Here is a 21,917-nt window from a genome sequence, read left to right as displayed (position 1 = left end):
TTCCGTATCTACTTTATGGAATAGTACGTAAGACACATCTTTAGATTGTGTTTCTATGCAAGAAACTCCGTAGTGACGTTCAAACTATTTGTGAATGCAGACCACCTTAATATTCGCATCGGCAACAGTCACCGTATCGCCACTGGGCGAGACACGGACAGTCTTGAGCGTCGCGTACGTCTTACTGGGGTCTACCACCTCGACCTCCACATCCGCCGCCAAAGTACCGTTGACGAGCAACTCCAGTCCATCCAGGGCATCACCCTCGGGCACCTTCAACTTGGGATTAACAGGCGTCACCGAGCCCGGCCGAACAAGGATCGGCAGGGTATCAAAGCCATGCGTCTCGGTATACCACTGACCAGACTCGTACGTCTTGGCATGATCAAACCACGAGCGCCACTTACCGCACGCGTCCTCCGGCGTCCGGGGCACATAGAACGTGACTGACCCATCCTCCGAGAACACCGGTGCGACGAGCAGGTTCGCGCCGAACATGTACTGCGTGTCGAGCGGGTAGGTGTTGAGGTCGTCGGGGAACTCGAGGAACATGGGTCTCATGAGCGGAACGCCTTGGCGGTGGCCGCGCAGCGCCTCGAGGAGGAGGTAGGGGGTGAGGAGGATCTTGCGTTTGACGCAGTCGCGGAGGACGGTGCAGGCGTCTTCGCCGTAGATCCAGGGGATGCGGAAGGAGGAGGACCCGTGGAGGCGGGAGTGCGAGGATAGAAGCCCGAACTGGACCCAGCGCTTGTAGAGAGCTGGGGGTGGGGTTCCCTCGAAACCGCCGATGTCCGAGGCCCAGAAGATATACCCCGAGAGCATGAGGGAGAGGCCGCCGCGGAGGGACTCGGCCATGGCTTCATAGGTGGATTCGCAGTCGCCGCCCCAGTGGACGGGGTAGGCTTGGCCGCCTGGGGCGGAGGAGCGGGCGAAGAGGAGAGAGTTGGAGGGGCCGTAGCGGGCGGTCATGGTTTCGTACACGAGTTTGTTGAAGAGGAGAGTGTAGTAGTTGTGCATGCGGATAGGGTCGGAGCCGTCGTGGTACTGGATGTTTTTGTAGGGGATGCGCTCGCCGAAGTCGGTTTTGAAGGAGTCGACGCCGAGGTCCATGAGGCGGCGAAGGTGAGCGACGAACCAGTCGCAGGCGGCTGGGTTGGTGAAGTCGACGATGGCCATGCCCGCTTGCCAGAGGTCCCATTGCCAGACGGACCCGTCGGTGCGTTTGATGAAGTAGCCCTTCTCCTTGCCCTCCTGGAAGAGGGGGGACGCTTGGCCCACGTACGGGTTGATCCAGGCGCTGATGCGCAGCCCGCGCTCTTTCAAGCGCGCGAGGTAACCCCCAGAGTCGGGGAACATCTCGGAATCGAACTCAAAGTCGCACCACTGGTAGGATTTCATCCAGAAGCAATCAAAGTGGAACACGCCGAGGGGGATGTCGCGGTCCCGGAAGCCATCCAGGAAGCTGGTGACGGTCTGTTCGTCGTAGTTGGTCGTGAAGCCTGCGGACAACATCAGCAGTTGTATATATTCTACAGAAAAAAGGGAACACACTGGTGGTAAGCCAGAGATTATAACTCCACGAGGGCACCAAGCTCGGCCTCCCCGTCAGCGCCGTATACCTGCCCACGATCTCCTTGGGCGTCTTCCCGTACACAACAAAGTACTCCAGCTCCTCGCCAGGAATGGAGATATTGACTCGCGTGGTGCGCTCCGACTGCAACTCCAGACTGACCTTGCCGGGGTTGTTCACAAACACACCGTACCCCTTCGAGCTGATATAAAAGGGAATGTTCTTGTACGCCAGCTCAGACGAGGTCCCGCCGTCCTCGTTCCAGATGTCGACGCGCTGTCCGTTCTTAACGAAGGGGCCAAACCGCTCTCCGAGTCCGTACAGCTTCTCGCCGACGCCGAGGTCCAGTTCGGCGAGCATGTATCCCTGGCGCTCGAAGAAGATGCCGTCGTCCCAGCGTGACCTGTCGGTCGTCTGGTCGCCGACGTAGCCGATCGAGCGCCATGAGTGTCCGGTCAATTTGCCCTTGTCAGCGCTGGAAAAGACAAAGTCGAGTTCGTTGGGGGCGGTGTTGATGTTGAGCTCAAGGTCGCCGCTGGTGTAGCTCAGTTTCTGCTTCGCGACGTGGTCGATCTTGGCGTGGCCGGAAGAGGTGTTGAGCCTGTAATGGGGCCCCTTGTCGAGTCCGCCGGCCCTGATTATATCAACTAGAGCTCTCGAGTGACTACAGAGGCAGAGAGACCCACCAGTGCACAAGTTTGACTCCAATGATGCCCTCGAGGGGCGACGTAACCCGCGCAGAAACAGTCGCTGGGCAGGACCTCGTCAGCTCGTCAGCGACGACAATTTAGAATTGTAACTCACGCGAGTTTAGTGTGTCACCGCGATGTCTCTGGAACTTGTTCAGAAGGAGATCGACCGTCTCATCCTGAATGTGTAGTCGTTCAACATTGCTCATCCAGTCGATGCGAATGCCCTCCTGTATATACAAGCAAATTAGCCACATGAACAAAACTACAGGACAAACCATCTCACCCTAAGGAGCCACATTCCCTCTGTGAATTTCATCTTTGACAATGTAAATGAATCACTCAAGCTTGGGTTGAACAATGTGATAGACACTGCACGGTTGAAAGAAGAACGCTGCAATGTAGGAAAGACCGGATATTATATGTCAGGTCATCATTCTCAGTTCTCCTCATTCTCCTCCTTTTGAAACGGACCGAGACCCGAGTGCCAGCTCTTGGAGTGGCTGTTGTCGACGTATCGCATGGTGCAAGGTGGGCTGTTATGGGCTTGTGGCGGGGCAGCTCGTAAGGTGCAGGGTATAAAAACAGTTCTCGCAAACTAAATTGCAGTCGTTTAGCTCAGGAGCTACCATCAACTGTCATCAACCGTGCAAAGCCGATTGATGCGCTTTTGATGCAAGAACATGTCCACCAATAATACATGCAGGGTCGTGATAGATTCTGCCTGAACGGCTAAATTGGCGATTAGTCTCGGTCTGTCCTGATTTCCGAGTGTGTTTAGAGCAGTATCACCAACAGCTGATAATAAGAACATAAGAGCTAACTTTTCATAGTAACTCCTCAAAATCTAGGATAACGTATAGTCGTTTCCATGTCATATACATCCATCAAGACAATACGTCAAGGCGAGGGTATCATTCATCTACAAGATCAATTTATATTCAACGGCCGCAAACTACCGCTCTTTGGGCTTCCCTTGTAGCTCAAGCTGTCGTTCCTCGCTCGCGTCATCGCGTCGACAGACGGCATAGATCCATCGACCGATGCTCTAGTCGTCAACGCAGGCGATTGGATGTGATGGCTGACGACACTCGCGGGTAACTCGAGCGTGGGTATCGACGAGTCCATAACCGTGGTCGGTGCAGGGCCGACCTTCGTCGAGGCGGGACGTGCGTGCGAGACGCTATAGAACTGCTCGAGTCTAGCCGCATCGTTGCAGAACTCCTCGAAGCTATTGAGAATGTGCTCCGGAGCACGGTAGAGTTGTGCCAAATCGATGCTTGGTTGTCCTTGCGGGCTGATGGGGCTGCCAATGTCGTGGAGGGGGCGAACAAGCGGTGAAAGGCGTGGGGAGATACGGTCCAGAGGGTCGTGAGTTGACGCGCGCGCTCGAAGATGTTCCGGCCGGTCCATCCGTTCATACCGCGATCCTTCTCGAGTGGCGGCAGCCAGTCGTGTACTCACAAGTCGGTTGGCCAGAAACAGAAAGTCTCCCTCGTCGGTGATCTGAACCAGAAGACTGCCAGAACGGTGAATGTACTGCGGGTACTGGTAGTCCGGAGTGCCCCAGGAGTACGACACTTCCACATCGGCCGGGAACGCGGATCTTGCTTCGAAGTCCAGAACAAAATCAAATTTCCGCAGCAGAGCCTTGTGGTAGTAATGTCGGTCCGATGAGCCCAGTTGCGAGAAGGTAGCCGTATTGAAAACTGTGGGAACGGGGCCCGGAGGAGGTGGAACTGCGAGTGAGACTCGATATGGCTTCCTAAAAGGTTGCGTCCTGCTGATTGCACAGCCTTCGGCAATTGGCACCTGGACGAGCTTGAGTCCAAACTTCTCGGCGGTTGCAGCCCAGGATAGCACAGCATCCTCGATCAGCTTCGGAGTGGTATTCATCCAGCTGAGCTCAATGTGGAAGCAGTTGTCCGGATTATGTAGCCTGTCGTAATGGAGATCGATGACTTCGGGTCTGTTCGACCGCTTGCGAGGGTCAACATCATACTTCATCATCTTGGATAACATGATTGTAGCTTTGTTCTTTGACTTGGATGGGGTCGCAGGTGTCTCGACGCTCTCAGACCTGGAATGACCATTCACGGCCGAGTCTCTTGGGTTCTCACTCGCTCCTGTGGAAGGTACTTGTTTGTCCGGCTTTTTCTGAGGAAACCAGCTCCCCCGAGATTCAGGTCTGGCGACCCGGTATTCACTCGAGATCTGGTAGAAGTAGTTTCCGTCTCGGAAATTGTGTCGCTTCTCGACGTGCTGAAATAGACCATGCTTCATCAACTCGTTGCCAAATTGAACCGCTTCTTCCCGACTGTCAATGTCGCGGAAATTCTGCAGGAGCCAAGTGGTGAACTCGAACCCGATGAAACAGTTGTAATGCAACCGCCAGTGCCATCGTCGATCCATCATCCGCACGCCCTTCTCTCCTTGGATAATCTGTGCCAGCGACGACAGGCTGATGCTCGATCTCTCCAGCAGCTCGGATTCTGGCAGCAGCTGCGCGGGAGAATTATCCAAGCCTGGGTCCGAGAGTAAGATGCGATCCAACTCGGCCGCAACAACCTCGGATGGATTTCGTGTCTGGTACATGATATTGAGAGGATTCTGGTCCTTCTTCTCGTTGGAAGACTCGAACCTCTTCTCCTCGGGCGGCACGTACCTGTGCCGCTGCCATATGTGAGTAAGCTGATTGATGCCCAGGAGGTGGATCTCTTCCTCATTATCCTCGTTGAACGACTGCAAGTGCCGTCGGTTGTTGACCTGCAGAGGCATCGGGATCAGAACGTAGCGCACCCGCCAAAATTGCAGCTGCTGCGCTGGGTTGAACAAGTAGTCGCGGTGCCCGGCAACGTAGTTGTCAGCGTAGTTCCAATTGTAATCCTCGGCCGTCGGGTCAAGCTTGATGTTCTTGAGCTCATACTCCGTGCTCAGGATGGTCCGCATCGCTGGAGTGTAGAGGGAAAAGCCGTCCCTTTTCCCAGCTGCCAAAGTAGAAGAAGTCCGGTGCGTGAAACGTGTCACCTCGATTTCACCACCATCAACACAGATCAGCCGGTGGATGGTGTTTCCTTTCGAGAGGAAGACCGTAGCACCGTCCCGTTCCAAACTGCGGGTGTCGAAGACGTTCAACGTTTCGAGAGCAGGCTGTCCAGATACCTCTGCAACATGTTTCCCAATAACGATCTGGAATCCATGAGATAATCGCAACGAAATCATCTCTCGCAGCAGGATACCCCTCGTCTTGGGTACTTCGACGCCTTCCGGGTCATCATTTGGAAAGACGCGGTACGGAGTCTGCAGATAATCAGAGCCCAGCTCCTGAGCCGTGGGGAATTCTTCGGTCGTCAATGGCAAAATAGCGGGGGACTTCAAGCTTTTCCATTTCACCACTGCAACATGGGGTGGTCGCGGGTATGCATGTTGCCAGCGTCCGAACCAACTAGTATCTCGAAGAACATCCCTTGAGGTATTGCACGGGTTGATAGAGCGCACCCAAGGCGCCAATGCCTTGTTCTGTGGGCTCTTGATAGATGATTCACGAGATCCGCCGCTCACCGTAAGCTCGAAGCTGGGCCCGTTCTTCGTGCGGCTGTCCCGGCGGCCGTCGCCCGTGAAAGGGATTGCAGTACTTGTTGTCGAGTAGGACTCTGGTAGAACCGTACGATCGACCGGCTCTGTGTCTTCCGAAGGTTGCCTCGGAGGCACCTTGATTGAAATCGGCCTCGTTGGCGTCATAGCCGACGTTTGTGGAGCCGGGTGAGGCGAAGCTGGTCGTAACGAAGTGTCGATCACCGTGGAAATGGATGCAGAGTCCGAACCGCTAAATGACTCCACGCTTCTGGTATCCATAAATCCCACAGAAGGCTTCTTCTGGCCTGAGGTGGGTTGCGCCCTGGCATGTTCCACATTGACCTCCGTACTTGCCTGAGCTCGGGGCGGGGTGGCGCCAAACCCAAGGAGAGCGAAACTGATCGTACGCGACATCCGTGGTGTTCTCGCAGCCGACGGAGCTTTCAAGGCAGGCTTCTTGGGGGATGTGGAGGCTTTGGAAGGAGCAGGGCCTTGGGGCACTGACAACGTTTCGGAAACTCGAGGGATTGTCCTAGTGGGATAGGAGCGATCGCCCGAGTTTGAATTGGTTTCATGCTCTCGCAGACGTAACACTGACCGTGCGGAAAGCCGCTCATGCGCGTTGGAAACTTGCACCTCTGGCTCGCTCGGCCGCTTTGGTCTGGAAGCCTTGCGCTGCTGTCGCCGTTTGGCAAAAGGCTGGAAGACTGCCTCGTCATACTGGTCCATCCAGGCAATCACCTGGTTGGGCGTTTTCTTCGCCTTGGCCAGCATCACATCTCTGGGGTTTGTGATATTTTGTAGAAAAGGTTCGGGCCGAAGGCTGTCACTCAACTGAGCTTTGTACGACGAATTGCGTCTGAAGGAAGCCCTAGATGAAAGACCACTTGGGCCCAAACCGAGACCAGCATTTGAGGGGCGGGAAACGCCCTGGCCCTCCAATAGATAAGGAATCGAGATGTCCGACTGCTCGCTCTCCATCACCCCCATCATTTGGATTTCGTACATCCGGACCCGCGGCACAAAAAGCTTGGACTGTTTAGTGACAGTGAATGGAATCGGCGCGTTGGGGTCTTTCTTCGCAATGCGCCGAGCTTCTCTGTACGTCTCTGGATTCCAGTAGGAAATATCAAGCCAGTGAGGTATGCCGTAGTTCCACTCGTCTGAGCGAGCGGAAAGATGCTCCTTGCGGGTCATTCCTGGAAACGAGCCTTGCATGGTAGATTTTGGTGATAGATGGGGAGTCCGACTCGCGAAACTGAACGACTGGCGCATCTCAGGCGAATAACCGGTGCTGTGAAAGTCGCCAAACGAAGAGCTCCCGGATCTTTCCACAGGCGCTTTGTACTTGAATAGCGGCACGGAATGCAGAGGCATGGGGCTGAGGCAGACCAGGTCAATGGCAATGCCACGGTCCGCGAGTGCTTCTGAGGTAGAGGACAAAGATTCATAAGATACTTCAAAGACACCGCTTCCTGGAGTTATGACGATGATCGAGGTACCCGTATGGACCAAATCACGGTCAATATGATCGTATGCAAGGTGGGCCGAAGCAAGATGTATTGCCTCAAGGATATTCCCACGCAGCGCAGTACTTGGTCGCCCTGCGATGATTGCCGGCTTGTTCTTGGGAGCAACCTTGACCCCATCCACGGTAGGTGTATCCGGACGGTCCATCTTTAGAATCGAGACATCTCTCAAGAAAGTCCGGAAATCCTTCTTCAGCTCGTCGAGAATCGTCGTCCAATGGCCACTCGCCATATCGTTGACCACGACGCGATAAAAGTCCCTGGTCGGAGCATGGTTGGGGCTGGAGATGCACCTCAGCGATTCGGAGCTCAGCGGCAACGGACCTCCAAGAGCCGAAGAATCGTACTCAACCCTCGTAAACAGCACGATCGTAACCAGATGTTTCGCATCCGAGTTGGCCCAACGCTTGAACAGCTCCGGCAGGAAACCATTAATCACTCGGCTGAAAAGGATGTCGCCCGTTCCCTCGGAGTCGAAATCCCACATCTCCCGCGACATCTGGATGAAGAGGACATACTTGGCCGACTCACTCCGGAAGACAGGGATGGTATGCGGCGAGAAGTAACCAGAGAGGACCTTTTTGCCACGGATGAAGATATTCTTCACGGTAGCTTTGATGCTCCCCATGAAAACGATCTTCTGGCCCTTGTAGATAATCTTGTCGGCGAGCTCGGACATCACCAATCTCCACATATCAGATCGCACCAGGAACTGGTCGCGGAATGCGATATCCACGTGCGAAGCGGAGCATTGCCCCCGATCGACAACAGAGATGTTGACCAGCGTACGGTTCTTGAACCCAAAGATATTGGCAACACTATGGGTCACCGATATCTCCAGCTTCGGATGACGCGCCTTGATCTCCTGCGGGAGAGGCTTCACCACGAACAGACACCTGCTCTGCAAAGGCGTTTTGAACTTGGACATGGGGTCCGGGAGGTGCGCCGAGCCTGACTCCAGATAGCTGTCGCGGAGCGACCGAGCCCCTAGATCCGATTTGAGGCTGTGTATGGAGTCCCCCGGTGACCGCACGGGTAGGATCTCGATCACATCGCCGACGTTCACATTCAGGTCGCTAAACGCCGCCTGGTTGAAGAGGATCTCCTCGCGGGAGAAAGTCTCATCGTGGACCCAGAGAGAGCATTGTCGGCGTTCCAGGCTGCCTGATGACAGCCGTATGGTCCTCTCGTCCGGCGTTGCGTGGACGTCTTGATGGCTGCGCTCGTCATTGTAGAGCGCCTCCGGTGACTGCGACTGAGGCACGGACAGGGAGTCTACACTGGGCGCGCTCACCTGTCTCAAGTGGGAGCGCTTCATCGGCCCACGTAGAGCCATCCTCTACATTCACAATGTATATGTCATTTCACTTCGTCAGTGTCACGTGTTGTCATTGATAGACATTGAACCTTGCATTGGTAAGCCAGGTCAGTCAGTCAGAGGTTAGTTATCATGCCATGATCAGATCCCCCGGAGTGGATACCCGTAGTGCCAAGGCCATCCTTAGGAAACGTCACGTGAGATGCAGTGATATCTTTGCCTGAGGCAGAAATTCTGCCCCATGCACACCACGTGAGAAGGGCCATGTCTATAAATGCCTGAGGCTGATATCAGATCTGTCAGACGAGCGAGGGAAAATAGTTCCTGCCTCCTAAGACTCTCGCTCCTACGGTTGGGTTTCCACATTCCAGTCGCCAGCTGAGACTAATCCTGGCTCGGAAAATCTTCTGCATGGCCACAGGTGCGGCCAAGAGGGACATAAACCATGGCCGGTCCATGCTAGATAACGAATCCTCTTTAACGCGCCAACTGCAGTGTGCCTACGGACTAGGGTGGTTGCCTAAAAGCATTCCACTAGGGTGCCTTAGTAGCTGGTGTTCAAAGTCCCGCCACCATCTATCTACAGTCCAGAGTAGATAGTTCGGAATCGTTACCAACTAACTACCTATCTACTGCACAAAACTGCCAACGTTCTCACTCTGTACCAGTGCCCCTGCTAGGTCTCAGGGCTTTTCACCAGAACCACCTCAACCATTCCGCTAGACAACAGGAATACTGGGACTGATGACTCTGTATCCTCGGCACAAACCGATGCCAGTTTTTGGTACTCGAGATTCGTCCGGCATACAGGAGTCGACGCCGTTTAAGCGTCGGGGTAAATTTTCAGACTCCAACTGTAACACTAGGATTGATTGCTACTTGGAAGACATCGGAGCACGGACGTCGCCTGTTTGTCAACAGACTAGAATTGCAGTATGCAAGCCTGCCAGCGGAGGCTTCCGTCGTATGATTAAGGCATCCTTGCATAATACGTGGAATTTCAAGCAGTGCTCCATGGTCACATTCTCAACTGCAGCATGCAACTCAGTCAATAGAACCCTAATTAGGAGAGTCGTTGCCAGCCTAGAGACCTGAAAGGGAAGGGATAAGGAAAGGGTGTTGGCATAAAACAGGGAAAGAGCCTCTGGCCACTAGGGCTTTATAGGCAGTGATTACCAGGCAAATACCCGATTAGGTAGCTTGACCATCTCGCACCCTGCGTAAAGCTGGTGTAACGATCTATGTATGCAAGAAAATAGATAAATCATACTCACAATATTAATAACAAATGAATATACTTCTCTAGATGTATGTGGGTAGACTCCGAAACAAAAACGACCCGTTCTTAAATCCGATTTTCGAGATTGGGCGCCATTTCTCATAATGGCATGCCTGTATATGGATGTATTTGTCACCGATCTTCGATATACTGTCAGACAATGTCTTAGAAATTACTGGTCCTTCAACGGAGCTCCTTCCCGATGCCATTCGCCAGTCACCATTATCAGCAAAACCACTTCGCGTGGATGAGGTCGCTTGAGTGGTGTATTTTTGGCAACGAGGCTGAATGAAATGGTTAGCACCTGCAAGGTTAGTCTTTCAGCATTGCTCATTGCACCTAGTCGGAGTAGAGGATTGTGCGCCAGGTATCTAGGTACCTCGTGACCTAGAGAAAGGCATTCTGGGGCCGAGAGGCTAAAACAAAAGTCCCCAATTAGGCTCAATGCTGCCTTAAAGTTCGTAAACCTGTACCTGTAGTTTTTCGATTATTTGGAGACCATGAAAGAATCTTCGAATGAGCCCCAATCAGAATGCGAAGCGCAGCGCCTTATGACGACAACGTGCAGCTTGCGCGCAAAACCACCTTCCTGCCTTCTCCCCGTGACACTCACCGTACAGATACTGGTGTGCCGAACTGGACAAATGGATCGTACTCGCCATACAGCCCCAAAAGTTTAGTCCACAGTGGCGCGTTTTGCTATAGAAAGTAAAATAAATGATAAAAAAAAAAAAAAAAAAAAAAAAAAAAAAGGGAAAAGGGGAAAGGAAAAAAATTTTTTTGGAGCTGGCTCATGTCGGGTAGGCCCAGGGGAAAAGGAAATTTCTATTGTATATAACCTCGGACCGTCCACTTACCCTCGATTCACGGACTTGCTGGAGAATGGCAAGTAGCAAATTGGTGGCGGGCGGCAGTGATAAACTATCGGGCTAGCAGGGACCTTACCGCTGCCACGGATCTCTCTCCCAGCAAATGGTAGGAGACGGATTGGTGGGGATAGGCCCACTATATCAAAGTAAGGAATTGAGTTGTTTAGGCTGTTCAGTGTCTTACTGCGTCTGATTCTCGTGCGATCTCACCCGGTTCGTCCCAGTTATTAGGAAAAGGAAAACGAGGAACAATAATGTGCCAATGATTTCAGAGGCTGTATAATGTGGCTGTATAATGTGGCTGTATGATGACGCTCTTCCCCAACATGATACGGCATCGACCGCTGCATTACATGGGTAGGCAAGGGTGTAATCTTCTTGGTGCGCCAAAGGTTAGTGTAAAGTAATTCAGGTACGAATCAGTCGACAATGTCGGTTTCCCAAATGCCTACACATATTGAAGTGCAGGGGGCTGTGGCAGGCATGACGCGCGCGAGATAACAAAGCCCAACTGAGGACAGAGAAATCTGGGAGATTTGGGAAGAGAAGCTAGGGGAGGTAAAATTGCAATAGTAAAAGAGCGGGAGAAGTAGTGAGACATGTCTCCATCTGTCATTGGCAGTGGTCGATTGGTATTCGTAATCTGGCGTTCTGAGCGCAATTCGGTCCGGCAATCAGCCACATCACTGTAGTAAAAGTCTCTGCAGCATCAAGCCAAGTGTCATGATAATTATAAGTAATGACCCTCACTGAACTGAATAAGGCTTCGAATACGTTCTTTGAAAGAGCGATATGGGAAGCTGTGGCCCCCACGGCGAAGAATTTCCCCCTTCGGTGGTTGCACTGGCCTTCTAGGCGGTTTAGCGCATACGATAAGCGGAGGCTTCCGTCACACCATCGAATACCGAAGACAACTTAAAAAGATCGTAATCTATCGAAAGTTGACACCATAGTATATACCAGTAGTGGTATGTATATTTCGAGGCTTGGCAAACGCCGAATCAAAATGGTCGGTCAATCCGCATGATGTTCATTGAACGACCATCCCGGCATTATTCACGGACTGACAAAAAAAAAGATGGCGGTTTCAGACGCCCAATGCTTGAGAGTATGGGTTGTCCCTGTTGAGCGAAAGGAAGGCAGGTGATTTATGTTCAGATGGATGCCTTTATTCGTAGACACCTAACATGAGGAATGACCGCAGCCAGTCAGCTGTGGCTCACATGTATAAGTGCACACAATGCTGGAGCACGGTTGCTATATGATCAATTTCTGTGGTTCTCGATGGAGGCTCCAAGGTCAAGTTCTGGGGCATGTTGAGAGATGAGATCCCTGCAGAAGAGCCAGGCTCTTGCAGAAGATGGATCGTTTGTCGACAGTTCCGATAACCAGCGAGTCGCTTTGGAAAGTTGCTCTAGTACCCGATTGTACCTGACGGTGCCCGCTTCTGACAAAAGTAGTATTTGGGTTAAAAGAACAGTGGTTGACTGCATCAGATAGTGTAAAAAGCACCACCAGGGAGAGACACGGTAGACCCAGGATGCCTGGGGTATTGTTGGAAGAAGATTGAGCATCTGCGCCGCAAAATCGACACACATGGTCGCCATCGTCTCGCACGCAACACCCGGAGGCTCTGACCCCGGGGCCTGCCGAGTGAGGCGGCTAAGACAAGGTTGGGCTATAATGATCTTGGTGCTGTAAAAGCGAAAGGCCAAGTTCAACCTCTGCCGCTCAAATACACGGGCGCCTGTCTCGAAATGAAATGCAGCCGGAAGCCTGGAAAGCCAAACATCTGCCTTGGAATTGAGTGTAACAATGGAGAGTTCAATTTCATGCCAAGATTTTCGAGCGGCTCCGGGAGCATACAGAGTGACCACAGCCTCTCGAAGTATCAAATCCAACTCAACATTGTAGAGAAAGTAGAGCGATATATTCGGTGTTAATGATTCGATTGCACTGGACGCGACTTGCTCACAGTCTCTATTCATGTTGGACGGGTGGTCAGATAAGTCCGGTGTTAATGCCGTTTCCGCCGTTGCCGTGGTCTTGCCCAAAGCTTCCGTGAAAAGACCTCGCGCTTCGTGATCAGCAATCAGTTGAACCACTCGATCATCAGAAAAATCTTCCTCTTTGAATGGTAGAGGCGGAGGAGTAGTGCAAAACTCATCGCTACTGCTCGGTGGGCGGCCAGTCATTACACACAGTGAGATATCCAACATGAAAAGAGACCACCAGACGCGATATCGGGTCTCCTTAGATACATGAGCAATTGTATTGCTCTCACTCCGAAGGTTCAACCCCATCGTAACCGCGGAGCGTAAGGAAATGCCACATATTCTCCAAGACCTGGGTATTGTGAGGACGCCTCCGGTCAGGCATGAAACTAGAAATTGACGTCGTTGCATGGAACACTTACCGGTTCACCTGTCCCACGGATAACAAATAGAATGAAGTCAAACCTTCCACCTGCACCTGCTGAAGATTGGGATGATCCAGCAGAGCAATGTCGCTCATGCTCAGTCGCCATGCTCGCGAGAAGTATAGTGTTTCGTCATCTGTCACCCCTCCGTTGTCCCCCTGCGAATAGCGAGAGCATCTTGCGCCGATAGCGAAAACCAAATTGAGTACTGCGAGCCACCTCTTCCCTGGGCGTACGTGAGGACTGGAGTAGAACGACCTGTACTGTCTCAAAAAAACCAGTTTGCCGATAATCGGAAAGGAAGGGTGTACAACTTGGAAATACTCGTCCACGAGCTGATCAGCAACTGTTTGCGCTGGGCGTTGCGAGAGATCGATATCATCCAGCACAGTGATATCCGAATCATCCAGGAAAAAGCTTGCCGAAGCAACCGACTGACGGTCAGTATCGATCTCTTTAGATCCAACAGAGACCTGCTCAAGCAGTCTTTTCAATCTGTAGATCCAGGCAATCTCAGAATGTTCGCCGACGAAGCCCATTGCTTGAATCTTCTCATCACGGTTGAAATCCTCGCTGGTGTAGTCTAAAGCCCCCAGCGAGAAGATCGGACTTGAGACGCGAGCAGCATCAGATAATCTGAGAGCTGGAGATGGTGTTGCAGTTCGTTGGCCAGAGAACTGTTCCTTGTCAGGGTTTTGCTGTGATATCGGTCAGTCCTAAAAAAAAAAAAAAAATAGACAGTGCAATAGGATGCGCTGACTTCTTTCAGGATCTGCTCAACATATTGTGCAGATTGCGGTTCCAGCTTTGGATAAATATCACGCAATAAAGCCTCGTAGAACTGAACCTGGTTTGTCAGCTCACTAAGCTGCCTATAACTCACAGTTAGGAATCTTCTCGATCTTCTCAGAACAAAGAAGAGAATGGCAAAAAAAAAAAACGCACTTTGCCATCTTCTCTCGCTTGCGGTCGCCATATGAGCAACGGATACCCGACTCCTGGCATCTTTGACAGGTTGGGCGATGACCGCTACACTTGGCTTTCTGCTCACGACAGTTTTCGCAGGCCCGGCTAACTCGCCCGCTGCTGGTCCAACTACTGGGGTTCGCTGACCGGGGGATGGCAACTTTTGAGTTCACAGATCGTTCCGCAGTGCCAACTCGGGGGCCTGCGGGGTTTTCGACATAGCTAGGGGACGGTTCATAATTGATCTGTGGTCCAAAGTGTGCCTGTGGGAACTGAGAAGATGTCCAGTCACTGTATACAGGCTCATTCTCCCGGAAATCTGATGAAGATGGATAGGATCCATAGGAGAAAAACGGAGGACGATTAGGGTCCGTCATATTCTCAAGGATGAGAAGGGCTTCTTGAACAGCCCCCCTTCGCCCAACCTTCAATAACAGGCGACGTGGTTTGTGAACACGCGCTAGCCCAGAGTAGGTGTGGAGCTAGGAAATACTGGTCACATCAAAGGAGAAGAGGTCTCAGAGCCGTAATAATAATAATAATAATAATATGTTCGATTCCAGCAAACAAGGAGGAGACAAGACCGTTCGGACGCCGAGAGAGACACCCAAGCCTGCTGAAAGATGGATCGTGGTAGGTCGGAGTTCATTGCCGTGGTCCTTTTGCGCCACAAGGCGGGCGGGAGTCGGCTCGGATCAGACCTCAGCGTGTCATTGTACCAACAAGAGTATCCCTAGTCTAGGTAATCTGACCTACAAAAGGCCTCCCCAATGATCCGGAACGCTAGAAATAGTAAACAGAAAATAACAATGAGCTCGAGGAACACCTGGAGGAAGCGGGGGAAAGGAATTTCAGACTCGATTACTCCCACTGCCCTTTTTGCCACTTTGCTGATCTGATTTATGGCTTGCCACAAATTCGTTCCCATTATCTGATGATCTTCATGACCCGGTCAATTATGGAACCGCTTCTGTTCCTGATTGATTAATGAAACTCTTGTCATGGCGAAAAGCGATTATTATGATGCAGTTCTTGCGCGTTGAATGCGTATGTGCCAAATAGCCCCATGCGGGCCCGCTGGCACCATTTTTGTTTTTTTCTTTCTTTTTGAGGATGGAGTATATCAAATTGGCGTCTCTCCAGAACTGATTACAATCGCAGTTTGACAATTTATCTCGACCTACTCGGACGATTCACGAAGACCACGAGTGGATCGGCGAGTGTAGTGTTACGCACTTCTCCGGTTAGCTGGCGTGTCATCCCGACGAGCGATTACAAACCCTCCGCAGTTGCATGGCAAGGTGCCCGCGAGTCGAATTTTAATTTTGAGTAGAAGTTGTGGAAATCTTCAAGAGGGAATCGCCCAAATTTTTGAACAGACCGCCAGAAGATGTCGCCTCAGCGACTTCGAGACCTGAAGCGGAACCTTTCCAGCGCGACCCTGGATAACAAATCTCAAGGACTATGAAGCGATTGGTTGCTAATATCGTCCCAGGGAAATGATGTTGATGTTACCGTGGGGTGAATGACCACAGTTGGTTTGCGAGATCGTTCACTGATTCCAGGGCTTAGACCATACTGACAACGCAAGCCCTAGGACATCATGCCCCTTTAGCCCACGCCATATTCTCGAAATCCGAATTCCACTTGACCTCTTCCACACATTTATCGGGCGGCGATAAGATGCATGACGAGCGATAAGGTAGCTCAAGCTTTGGAGTTCATGCTCATAATAGTGCCAATTGTGATTGAGGCACATGAGACGGGGATAGACTGGCCACGCTCACCTAATGGAAACATTATTATAAATTGGTCTCGATCGTGATAGGGTATGTCGTTTGTTGCCATCACCCGCAGCAGTGCGAATACGAAGAGATATAAAATTTGTCCGTCGCGATGTGCATGTAATCTTGTCCGTGTCTGATGCATAGAGCACGATTTTTTTATCTGCCACGATGACCTTGTCACGGAATCAACCGCCTCCCTCTAAGCTAGCGCTTAGGATCCTTTCGGAAGCCTGCAGGGGCGCCAGAAGATACTGAGATACCAAGTTACCATCACTATGATGTAACTACAGTGATCAAACAGGACAATCTATCTCGGCGACGGTTATATGCGTGAAGCAGTCACAGGACTAGCCAGTAGTATTCTTTTGGTTCTGTTCTCTCCGACCACGACTTTGACGATTTATAGCGCCCACGCCGGGATCAATGGACAATCGAAAGTCGAGGGTCGACCAGGATACGCGCGAATGTGGATTCGAGATCGTGGAAGGCGATATATCGCGAAATCAGCGCAGCACATGATCCAGGACCTGTAGGGATTACTGCCGGCTGGAGAATGGGGGAGAGGTAAAGGACATGCTACCATGCTGCCATGTTGCCCGAGACAGTTGGTCAATCTGGATCGGACTCGTTTAGGCTCGAATCTTGGTGGTATGACGACAGTGCACTGAGCAGCGAAAAGAGAAGTGACCGCGAAGTGACCTTATCGAGATCAGTACGCAGTATGGGCCGTTCGATGAGGTACGAAGACGTGGTCGGGAAGAACTCTGCGGCCATGCCTTTTCCGTGAGGCGGTTGAGCCGCACTCAGGTAGGCATGATTGTCAACAGACTAACAAGCGCGCATGAATGAGCAGACTACGAATCCACAAAGTCTGTTGGCAAGGTGGGTTCCCCTGGCCAAATTTTGGATCCCACCCATCTCGCCTCGCTTAAAAGTACAAATTTCCCAGAGCCGTGCGTTTCTCCGAGTCGCTCGACCAGTGTTTGTCTCCTAATCTCAAGGATGCGCGTGTGTCGTGGAAACCGTCGGTGCTGATCATCGATTTTCGTCGAGTTTCAACCATGACTCCTCGAATTTACGTATGACCGTAAAACTTTTGCTGTCATGACTGGCTGCTGTTGCCACGTTCAGTCACAACCCCAGTGACACACTGAGGGGATCCTCCATTGATGATCTCTCCGATCGATCATTGCGGAAGTCATCCCTACTCAGTGGCACAATGGGCAGGGGGACTATGACTGAGGGACATTGTAGGAGACTTTTCTAAGCGAGAAAGGAAGCCTTAGGAGAAGCCGATGGATGAGGAGCGAACAATCTGATGCGATCATGATGTCAGAGCGGTCTTCTCTATGCTCGATTGATGGTGCAGGAAGCAGAGTCATGTTCCTGACAGTCCGCATGGTATTGTGAGAAGGAAAATAGGAGAAATATTAGGAAAAGCCTTTGTTGCTACCAGAGGATGGTGGCACTCTCCTGGCCAACGTCGATGACCCTTAGCGGGAAGAAAGACAAGGGGGAAGGATCCCGTTTGGCAGTCTGGCGCCGCTAATTGGCACTGGAGAAGAAATCTGACCCCCGTGGGCCTGCCCTCTCTATACTGACCAACAGAATTTCCCCGAAGCCAATATTTCTAATGTGATTCTTTGGGACACTTACTGTTCAGAAAAGGACCGCATTCAAAGAGAAAGAAAGTGACTGCAGAGTAGCTGTTACTGATAGGGTGACCTTACAGAAGAAATCTGTGCTCTCTGCTCTCTCCTAGTCTGAAATCGAGGGATTCGCCTGTCTGGTGTACTGATCATCGCGCCACGCTGGTTTGATTCTCTTTCTGGCCTCTTCGAAGCCTTGTCCTACTTGCTGCATCAAGCAGACTAGGTTCTCTCCCTCTCAACCTTTCTCACCTCCCCTTTTTCGCCCTTCCCCATCAAACTATCAGGCGATACAAAATTGGATGTCTTTGGAATGATATGCTCTTTTCTACGCGGGATGGGTTGGCTGGCTCTCAGCAACAGTTCTCGATGGATGGTGGCTGGGATATCGCCGTGTCGGCCGCTTCATCCTTTGTCAGGGGCGGACTGATAGCGAAAAGACAACTGATTATCTGCTTACACTGGCTAACGTGGCTTGCTGATCCCCAGAAGTGAGGACACGCGTCTCTGCACTGCCATCTGACCCGTCTGTTCCGTCGTCCATTCCGGGCGTAGTCTCAAGCTAAACGTGCAAAACCAAGACATGCACCTAACCCAGATCCGTTCCAATCATAATCATAATGCTGTCTCGTCTCTCTAGGTAGTCCATGAGCCGTCCTCGAGGCCTCGTTGGATGTTACGCATTGATAGCTCCTGTCATTGGGCTAGTAAGGATTCAAATAACGCGTCCTGCAGCCAAAGCTTCCCTTAGAAGGGCTTGCAATCCGTCGGCCTCATAAAGGACAGACTCACGACGGTATTGTCTGCGGTTAACATCTTTGTTACATTACTCAAGTCACGAAGATAGACTATCTTAAGAGTGCTGTTGTTGGTGGGCGCAATATCCGCGGAGAAACGCCGCTAGGTTCATTGACTCAGCGGTGTGCATGAAACACAAAAGAACAGGGAGTGGTAAGTTTTCGACCATCTCGTGGCTATGAATAATGCATGCTGGACTGTGAATCCCAATGCGATTTGAGAATCGTTTCAACGCACCTTCTGCTATGAGACCCAGAGAACTTTCCAATAAGACTTGAGGTCGAACATGGGAATCTTGCTATAAGCGTTTTGCTATAGTTCATCCTATACTGAACCATTAGAACTCATTTGTAACAGAAGTCTTCGAGCGCTATCTTGTGGCCCTTCAGCATTAAATCCGCTTCATTTCATGGGAAGTGACCGGCTTCGCTTTATTTAAACTTCATTCATTTACTTTTGTGGTTTTCCTTCAAAATAGTCTCAAGGGCCTTATCATTACGTAATAGCTGCTGTATTGCTTATTTTCAGAAGAAGGTGCAGTAACATCAATTATAAGGATTCTTTTTTGTTGCACTTGAAAAAGTCCCTTTACCTGAATGTGGCCTTTGATATACCTAGTGCCTGTGTGTGTTGTTGACTGTATCCTGATTGGATAAAAGCGATGAGTCTTGTTCGGCGAGTGCAGCCGAGGGCCCAAGCAAGTCCCTGGCACTTTGAACACAACACCCTCCAGCGGCGCAGGCAAGTTAGGATCTGCTAAAAACTTGGAAGAAAGCGCTGACGTTGTTTGTCGGATTGTCACGAGGATATATGATTTCGATCGAAGTGATCGAAAGGTCATGATAGATGAAGCGGCGGGAGGACAGTCAGAGCGTGGAGATTGATGAATCCTGCAAGCGCAGGAAGTTCATTGCGTGCGTCACTATCTCTCTTAGCCAAAGTATGGCATCTAACTCACGCTTGAGATGACCACTTAGTTGTCACCGGTGCCATGCGCATAAGATCAAGTGCTCTGGAGAGCAGCCATGCGCTAAGTGCCGCATGGTGGGTAAGTCGGATGAGTGCACATACACCCGGCGTGATCGTCAGGTCAAAGTGAGCGAAAGGTACTCGGGGGATATTCCTTACTTAATTACAGTTTCCAAAACTCTCGAACGAACAGCTTGTTGCTAACTACGTGTGCAGCTATTTAGAGAGTCTGATTTCGGAGAATCGACGGCTAAAAGAACAATCAACTCTCTCGGCAAACTTGGCCGAGCCGACCCATGACGCTGCAGCAGGTGAATCACGACTCACAGAGCAACCAGACGAAAGCAATACTAGTGTCCGTAACCCATTGCTCGGTGACCGGGCATGGTTCCATCCGTATGATCCATCTGCCCCTCCTATCTTCATCGGCGAGGCAGCCTGCACGGCGTTTGCGACTCGTTTCCGTCGTTTCCTGACCGGCAGTAACACGACACCTCATATTCCCCGGATGCAATATGTCAAGGAAGCGAATATCGCAGCGGCCAACGAAGCGTATGTACAGTGGCCGAGCCTTCAGCAAGCTCGACTCCTGGTGAAGATTGTGCTGCGTCAGATTGGATGTCTTTACCATCTGCTACTGCGTAAATCCACATTGGAGAAGCTTGAGGAGATATATCGGACCGGTGACTTTGACTGCAAGGTCAACCAGTGCAAATTCTTTGCTCTTTTCGCATTTGGAGAAGCTTATTCCCTCCGCACAGAGCCTCTTTCCGGGTCGAGGGTGCCAGGGACTTCGTATTTTGCGCGTGCCCTAAGTTTGGTTCAGGTATTGCCAGAGCGAACGAGCATTACCCATTTGGAGACGCTCTTGTTGCTGGTTTGTTCCTGATTCCCCAACTTTCCAAGAACGAAACTGACCATCAAGTCTTTGTTCTCCTACTATCTTAATCGACGCCACTCGGCGTATGTGTTGATCGGCAGCGCCATGCGCTTGAGTCTGCAAATTGGGTTGAATCATAACATTCCCGAGTCACAGCTCATCGACCCCGTGGAGCGCCAACATCGAGTGCGGATTTGGTGGACGATCTACATCTTTGATCGCATGTGGGGATCAAAGATGGGAATGCCGTCCCAGATCCTTGATGATGATATCCACGTGGACATGCCGTCCAGGATCAGCCCGGCGCAGGTGCACGATGAACAATTCTCGGACCCAGACTACCAGACGGCCAATATAGAGCTCGCTCGTATTGTCGGCGAAACTATTGCAAAACTCTACAGCCGACGCAAATACAGCGAGACGTTCCTCCAGCGCGTGCAGAAGCTACTGAAAGCATTGAAAAACTGGGTAGATACACTACCCGACCATTTGCGACTGAACGAGAACGACCCTGAGATGAATCCGAAACATATCAGCTCTCTGCATCTGGCTTTCAACCAGGTATTGTATTTGGCCTCCTCTTTCTTCGAAAACAATACTGACTTGGACAGTGTGTTGTACTTACCACCCGTCTGACCCTCCTCCACCTCCTCATCAAAGTCAGCGAGTCCGAGACCGACCCCACGAGCAAGGACCATGCCATCTCACAACCCGTCTGGACGCTGGGTGAAGCGTGCATACATGCAGCTCGCCACAGTCACTCCCTGATACTCACACGCTACATCAACGGCTCCGTCCCGGTATTTGGCTATTTTCACGCGCACTACCTCTTCTCGGCTTCTTTGGTGCTTGCGATGTCCAGCTTGCTGCCCATCGGCAGCCGCAACGACATAGGCGCCTTTGAGACCGGCCTGACTGTGCTGCAGTCAATGAGCGAGAATGGCAATCTTGCAGCCTCAGAATTCTACCAGAACCTCGAGCAAGTCAAATACTGCCTCGAACGGTACGGGGACGAACGTCGTAGAAAGGAAGCCAGGGTAAACGGAGCAGAAGCTCTCGGGCCAGGAAACATTCCGGCCTCGTCTGTCATTCCAACGCAATCTCATACCGATGAAATGGCTCCATTGCAACCGACATCTGGGTCGATTATCAGAGCAAACAATGAGCTGAACAATAGTCCAGGATCCAACGGGTATGGCAATCCAGCGCCTCGGATTTCGATTCACGAAGCTACAGTAGGGCTGCCAACTGCAATGACATTTCTGGAGCCGACAATGCAGGACTTTCTCGCGCAGTCAGACTTCGACTTGGGACTGTTGCATTCGGTGGACACATTTATGAACGACACGGAGAGCATGTATACCAGTCATGGCCTATAACTGAACACGCGTTGGCAACGTAACAAAACTTGATATATGGATATATATACTCTATCGTCAGTCGTCTATGGTCGTCACTCGTCAATCAGCGCACCGCAATGCAATCTATAGCCCAGTCTTCCTCTCTAAAAGAAACTTCTCCTCAGCCCACAGCTGCATAACTCTCCCCCATCGCGTGATACAAAACACAAATCCTCCGCCGAGCAACGACAAGACCACACCTTCCATCAGTCAGTTCAC

At 51.4% G+C, this 21,917-nt stretch overlaps 5 protein-coding genes across 5 annotated transcripts; 1 reads left to right on the top strand and 4 right to left on the bottom strand.

The window, feature by feature from the left end:
• Nucleotides 1-84: 84 nt before the first annotated feature.
• AFUA_2G05400 (putative sugar hydrolase) lies at nt 85-2,578 on the bottom strand (the record flags this gene model as incomplete). Its single annotated transcript, XM_744577.1, has 5 exons — nt 85-1,499; nt 1,552-2,204; nt 2,257-2,320; nt 2,375-2,489; nt 2,546-2,578. The coding sequence occupies 5 exons, from the start codon at nt 2,576-2,578 to the stop codon at nt 85-87; spliced, it is 2,280 nt and encodes a 759-aa protein (XP_749670.1).
• Nucleotides 2,579-3,189: 611 nt separating this feature from the next.
• Nucleotides 3,190-8,700, bottom strand: iml1 (GTPase-activating protein IML1; the record flags this gene model as incomplete). The annotated part of the gene is made up of 1 exon (XM_744576.1): nt 3,190-8,700. One exon carries the CDS (start codon nt 8,698-8,700, stop codon nt 3,190-3,192), a length of 5,511 nt encoding a protein of 1,836 aa, XP_749669.1.
• Nucleotides 8,701-12,095: 3,395 nt separating this feature from the next.
• AFUA_2G05380 (putative C6 transcription factor) lies at nt 12,096-14,592 on the bottom strand (the record flags this gene model as incomplete). Its single annotated transcript, XM_744575.1, has 4 exons — nt 12,096-13,176; nt 13,247-13,947; nt 14,010-14,121; nt 14,195-14,592. The coding sequence occupies 4 exons, from the start codon at nt 14,590-14,592 to the stop codon at nt 12,096-12,098; spliced, it is 2,292 nt and encodes a 763-aa protein (XP_749668.1).
• A 1,946-nt stretch (nt 14,593-16,538) lies between these two features.
• Nucleotides 16,539-17,330, bottom strand: AFUA_2G05370 (uncharacterized protein; the record flags this gene model as incomplete). The annotated part of the gene is made up of 5 exons (XM_744574.1): nt 16,539-16,616; nt 16,702-16,830; nt 16,941-17,033; nt 17,154-17,206; nt 17,315-17,330. The coding sequence occupies 5 exons, from the start codon at nt 17,328-17,330 to the stop codon at nt 16,539-16,541; spliced, it is 369 nt and encodes a 122-aa protein (XP_749667.1).
• A 1,775-nt stretch (nt 17,331-19,105) lies between these two features.
• On the top strand, nt 19,106-21,677 carry AFUA_2G05360 (transcription factor domain-containing protein; the record flags this gene model as incomplete). The annotated part of the gene is made up of 5 exons (XM_744573.2): nt 19,106-19,363; nt 19,427-19,555; nt 19,635-20,295; nt 20,344-20,859; nt 20,910-21,677. The coding sequence occupies exons 1-5, from the start codon at nt 19,296-19,298 to the stop codon at nt 21,675-21,677; spliced, it is 2,142 nt and encodes a 713-aa protein (XP_749666.2). The 5' UTR covers nt 19,106-19,295.
• Nucleotides 21,678-21,917: the final 240 nt, after the last annotated feature.

The sequence above is a fragment of the Aspergillus fumigatus genome, chromosome 2 (genome assembly GCF_000002655.1).
Source record: "Aspergillus fumigatus Af293 chromosome 2, whole genome shotgun sequence".
NCBI lineage: Eukaryota > Fungi > Ascomycota > Eurotiomycetes > Eurotiales > Aspergillaceae > Aspergillus > Aspergillus fumigatus.
The sequence above is the reverse complement of the archived record's forward strand: the minus strand, read 5'-3'. Positions and strand labels throughout refer to the sequence as shown.